This window comes from Strix uralensis, chromosome 24 (genome assembly GCF_047716275.1).
Source record: "Strix uralensis isolate ZFMK-TIS-50842 chromosome 24, bStrUra1, whole genome shotgun sequence".
Lineage (NCBI taxonomy): Eukaryota > Metazoa > Chordata > Aves > Strigiformes > Strigidae > Strix > Strix uralensis.
The window spans coordinates 9,661,894-9,667,709 of NC_133995.1; the positions used below are offsets into that span (position 1 = coordinate 9,661,894).

At 48.6% G+C, this 5,816-nt stretch overlaps 1 protein-coding gene across 3 annotated transcripts; it reads right to left on the reverse strand.

Moving 5' to 3' along the window:
- Nucleotides 1–658: 658 nt before the first annotated feature.
- Nucleotides 659–5,577, reverse strand: SIKE1 (suppressor of IKBKE 1). Of its 3 annotated transcripts, XM_074893697.1 has the most exons (5): nt 5,305–5,577; nt 5,127–5,232; nt 4,645–4,787; nt 2,441–2,554; nt 659–2,079 (listed from the first exon to the last, which is right to left on the reverse strand). In XM_074893697.1, exons 1-5 carry the CDS (start codon nt 5,461–5,463, stop codon nt 1,990–1,992), a joined length of 612 nt encoding a protein of 203 aa, XP_074749798.1. In that variant the 5' UTR covers nt 5,464–5,577; the 3' UTR covers nt 659–1,989. The 3 variants fall into 3 exon arrangements, with proteins under 3 accessions (XP_074749798.1, XP_074749797.1, XP_074749799.1); XM_074893696.1 differs by having other exon boundaries at nt 5,127–5,577; XM_074893698.1 differs by having other exon boundaries at nt 659–2,099; nt 5,127–5,577.
- Nucleotides 5,578–5,816: the final 239 nt, after the last annotated feature.

Here is a 5,816-nt window from a genome sequence, read left to right on the forward strand (position 1 = left end):
CTCGGCCCAGCCCAGCCCGGCCCGGCCCAGCCCGGCCCGCTGCGCATGCGCAGGGCACGGCCCTTCCCGCGCGGGGCACGGCCCCTCCCGGCGGCTCCTCGCCCCGCCCGCCGGGCGCCGCTGCCCGCAGCCTCAGGCCGGGAGGAGCCTCCAGCCGGGGCAGCGGCGTCGCCCTGAGCCCAGCCCGGGCTGAAAGCGCAGAGGGACGGGCCCTGGATCGAGCTCACGGCCGGGCCCGGCCCAGCCCCGCCGCTCGCGACCCCTCCAACACGAGCTCTGCCCCGAGAGGCGCCTGCCGTCAGGCCTTTCCGCCCTACAGACCCAGAACACGGAACAGATGGAAACTTCTCCAGCTAACTACGGCCCGATACTAATTAATAATAAATTCATCAGTCAAAGCAGCTGCTGTTTAGTTTCCATTCTTCCAGGCTGCACAGCGACTAGCCAGTTAGAGGAATGTTAACCTACACTAGGATAATGGAAGGTGAAAATGCGTTCTCACAGGCATTCAACACGATGTTAATTTAAAAGAGATAAAATGCAACATTTTTGGTCATCGTAGTATTTCATTCAGGTAAAAATTAAGAGGGGGTGCAAAAGGCTCAGGTACATGCAGAGCAAGTGGAATGATCCACAGGATTCACAAAACAGAATACACTTGAGGAAAATACTGCCCACCGGGTTTTTTTATTCCCTCTTAAACAATTTCTAATAGAAAAGGATTGTATACAAGAATACTCCTGTACAGAAATCCTTGACATCTGCCAAACAATCTTGCTGGATATTCCAAATGGTTGCAAGAAAATGTCTCTTAATAAGCACAGGAACATAAATCACCTTCTGCATCTATCAAAATTCTCACTTTGGAAAAAGTGGCATAGAAATTTAAACTAATACTGGAAATGAGATGTTTACTGTTCTTGGAGGATTAGTCTTTGATTCTCCAGATGGGAAGACAGAAATATTTATATAAAAATGTCATTAAAAATACCACAGTATTGATAAATTCCTACAACACTGCAACTCTTAATTTCACTCAATATAGGATTCTGCAAGAACTCCATAACATCTGTCACTAGACTTACCTGCAACGTAACATTAAAAACCTGTCTACATGGTTGGGTTTGGTTTAGTTTTGAGGCAGACCTCAGCTCACTCTTCCTGAAGTCCAAAGTGGTGGGAGGCCAAAGAGCTTTGATCTGAAAGCTCTGTGTTCTGTGCAGGGTTTGAGTGCACCGCCCTCAGATCAGAGCTGGCCAGCACCCACATACCTTGGAGCACTGGTAAAGCTGGAACAGGTCTACCCATAAAAAAAAAAATCAGATACGCAACATCCTTCAAAACTGCGCAGGTGTCAGAAAGGGTCATGCACTGGATGGTCACCCCTAAACCAAGGTGAAGTGTGCTCCCTACATGAGTTACCACTGGCAGCCCTGCTGCTGATCTGCCAGTCCCTCAGCCTGTTTCCAGGCGATGTTAACCCAGCCACACACCCGGGTCAGCTCTTCAGAGCCAAAACTCTGCGTGGCCGCTTTGTGCCGGCAGAGAGAACGTGTACCTACCATTTACAATGTAGTTTTTGAATAACCTCTTATCCCTTCTACCAAATAAAATAATCACAACCTGGATTATGTTCTCTAGCTACTGACAAGGTGGATTTAAGTGCCATCTGCACAGCTGGAATTATTAACTAAAGCTCGTAAGAAATAACAAACGGGAGAGGAAATAAACTATCACAAGGGAATACACATCAAATACTTCATTGTTAAGCATCTGTGTGCTGCAATTGCTAAGACGGAGCAGCAATGCAAGCCTGGCCATCAACAGTATGAAATTTCAGAAAAATGCAGAGAAAACCACCCACACATTTTGAAAGATAAAACAAACATACAAGGAAACACCTGAAAGAACAAATCAAACCCCATCCTTGTAGGGTAGTTTCATAACAGTCTCTGAAGTCAAGATTTGGAGATAAGGTTATTTTGTGACCTAAGCTTCACAGTCAGGCAGATCTTCTCTCCCCACCTCAAAAGATTCTTTGCTGATTGACAATAGTTCACGCAGCTCTTTGTTTTCAAGCTGCAAAATCAATATTTTTGCTGAAATAGAAATGAGCTAATTCACAATTAAAGGACGATAATCTTTAAACAGCCCCACTCCTTCACAGCGAAATAAAACACTCATTTTGTAACACAGGCATTAAGACAGTGCTAGCAAGAGAACCACATCGTTTAAAGCTTATCTTTTGCTTCTGGCTTCATATATGTAATACAAACATCAAGAACTCGAAAATAAACAGATAATGTTCTGCATTTCCTGACCCCACCCCCCGAATTTTTGATCATTATAAATCCTTGACACATACAAATATAGAAAGTCCAGAGTAAGTCTAGAGACTCCCAAAGCTTGATCTATCCTTAGCAATTTTATCTGTTCTTACCTCCAACTGAGCTAGTTTCTCCTGAACTTTAAAGAACTGATCATCATCGACTTGAATAGCTTTTCTCATCACCTCTCCCATCTCACATATTCTGTCTATTTGACTTTCAATTTCCTGAAAGACATAAAATAATATATTCAATATGTTCAGGCAAAAGCAGCAGTAATAATGTATCCCTTCTAAATCAATTACTTTCATTTTCTTGATTTTGGATTATTTTCCTGGTTTGAATTTTAATCCTTTCCTCCCAAGCACCTGCAATCCTTTCTAACCGGTGTAATATTTAAAGATGAAAACATGTACCTTATTGTCCATTATCATGAGTCATCAATGAAAACAGTGAATAGAATTACATCAGTCAGCAAGATAAGGCATTCTTACTTACCAATATGGAAATAATTTCAAGTGTGACAAGGACTGAGACAACAGATTCAGGTTTGTGCGAATATGATTAGTATGCAGCAAATTTTACATTGCTTTATTAGAAAAGCCTGGCTCTGAATTTATAAGAACGCCAAATATAAAAGCAAATGAGACTTCAAGACTGGGTAACAGTGTGAGGTAAACAGCCTCATCTCAGAAGGAAGTCAAGCAAGGAAACTAAAATACGTAAGACCAGAGCCTCCTGAGGCAGTTTTTACAGAATCTGTCTAGATCCTTTTGAAGCTGCATTTTGTTGAAGCTCAGAAATACATATATAACAAATACTGAAAAATGCCAACATGTAATGTACTGACAGTTCCTGTTTGAAGAGCATTCCATTTCAAAACACAGTATTTAAAAAGGAACTCAAATGTGCAAACACAAAAATGTCAGTAATTGGCAAGAATTAGCAAGGTAAGAATCTGGAAGCTTCTGAAGCATTTTAACATAACATAAAAGGTTATCACAAAGCACTTTGAGGAATATCAGATACTGTTATAGGGTGGAGTTTCTCTTCTCCAAGTGTCAGTAGTTATTCCACTGCCTCTGGAAGACAAATGTATCACCAGAGCAGAGAATTCAGTTTTGAATTCCATTATTCAGAAAATATGTAAACAAATTAGAGCATCCAGAAGACCTGGAGGAACAAGAAAGACTTAGATAATCTGGGAAGAAAGAATGATGTTTTTTTCTAAACAGAAAGATGGTTATAATAATAATATAGCTCCTTAAAAGATATTAAAAGGTTGTTACTATTCTCCAAGTGGTGGGTAGGAAAAAAACTCATGGACTTCATCTGAAGTACAGAAAATTTTGCCTGGATATTGAGACAGTCCAGCTACATTCCATCAAAAGTTCCTCCAGAGCCTTTTTGGATTTGCATTTCCATGCCGTCAAAATGGAGCAAAAGCAGTGCCAGAGAACACTGTTGGAAGTTTTGTTCAAGCATTAAGTCTTGATAAACAGAGCACCTCATGCACCTAAGCAAGCACTGGGAGCAAGACACTGCCGCGCTACTTAGTTTCAGAGGACCTAAGCAACAGAAAACAGAGAACTAACGAGTTGTCACATACCAGTGCAAAGATGTATGTGCAAAGAGCTAGGCTGACTCCAATTCCAATTTAAAAAACGCACAGGGTACGAGATGTCGCCAGGTTGAACCAGCTTGCTATTCTCTAATCATGTAGAAACACATTTTAACAAATGCCTAACTTAATTCATAAGCCTTGAATAGAGGTTTAATGTTATTATATTGTTATCAGACACCTAAATGTAAACCAGGCAGCAGTTATCAGTAGCCACACCTTAGGTTTCTGAAGTCACTGCACCCAACACGGACGAAGGGACACTTTTAGGCCACTGCACAGAGTATCTGGATTTGAAAACATTTGGGAGTGACGCTTTCTTAAGAATTAAACAGATTTAGGAGGTTCTTCTCCCAGTGCTACAATTACTGAACAGGAACAATAAGAACTCTGATGTCTTTGATCCTACTGTAGAGAATCATGTGCATTAAGCAGGGAATTCACCACCCAGTGCATGAAGAACAAGCCTTCACCTGGGCCATGAAAGGGTTATGCTTTTCAGTGTCCTCTGTGACAACCGTTACAATCTGTGTGCTGTAAAAGGAATAGAGAAAAAAATACCAGCAAAGAGAGACAAGAGTTTCACAAAATGTATTTTGGAGGAGACACATTCCACGAATGGAAACAAAGGCTGTATGAAAGCAAGAGACGGGGAATGGGGGTCCTGAGCCCTCTTCTGTCCCCATCCCATCTTACCAAAGAATTAGCCTGATGAACATTCAAGACTGGTTCTGCATCTTCACCTTTTCTCCCTTGCAGAAGCTGTAACATCTGCTTTCTGTATTTGCTCATGATAAGCTCTAACGCATCCTGGTGCTCCTCCAGCGAGATCCAGAGCTCTGCAAAACACCGCGTGGTGTTGCCACAGACCGCAGCCGCTCCCCTCAGCGGTGGCAGCAGGTGCCCAGAGGCGCTCGGTGCCAGCTGCTCGCCCGGCTCCCGCTGCCCCTCCGCTCCCCGCGGCTACCCGGGCCCCTCGGGCCGCCAAGGGGCCACCCTGTCGCCGGTCGCCCCCTCCCCACCGCGGCGCCCGGCGGCTCCGGCCGAGGCAGCGCAGACGCGCTCCCCGGTCCCCTCGGCGACCCCCCCCAACGCCTGGGCCACTGGGCTCGCAGCCTCCCCCGGCTCGCTCCCCGCGGGGCCCCGGCCAGCCCCCCGCGCCCGCCCCCGGCGCTCACCCCGGTTCTCCTGCTGCAGGTCGCGGATCTGCGTGTTCTCCTGAGACAGCAGCACATGCGGCCGCAGCCGGGGCGGCTCGGCCCGCTCCGCCGCGGGGCCCCGGCCCTGCGGGGACACGGCTGTCGGTCCGGCCGCCCCGCCGCCGCCGCCGCCCCCCCGCCCGCCGCCCGCTCCCACCTTCTCGGCCCACGCCGCGCCCGCCTCCCTCATGGCGGCCACGCGCTGGTGCAGGACGGCGGACTGGTCGATGAGTGACTCGGCGGCGGTGTCGTGCTCCTTCAGCCGCTCCAGCAGCGTCCTCGCGTCCGTGAGGATCTTCTCGATGGTGCAGGTCATGGCGGGCGGCGCTCCTCACCGCCGCGGCGGCCGCCCCATGCCCGACGGCGCCGCTCCGCTGCGCTGCGCTCGGCTGCGCGCCCCCGGCCGCCGCCGGCCACGGCCGGACGCGAACCCGCGGCCCTGGGACGCCGCCCGCGCGCGCGCGCGCGCCCGCCGCTTCCGGCGCTCGAAGGGCGCGAGGCCGCCGACGGCCGCCTGGGGGCGCCGGAGCCGAGGGACGATTCGAAGGCCTCGAGCTGGTGGCGGTGTTGGGCCGCCCCGGAGACACCCACGCACCCCCCCACCACCCCCCCCAGCCTCCCTCGGGAAGGGACGCGCATCGCGATACCGGCCTCGCCCTCTCCCGTCCT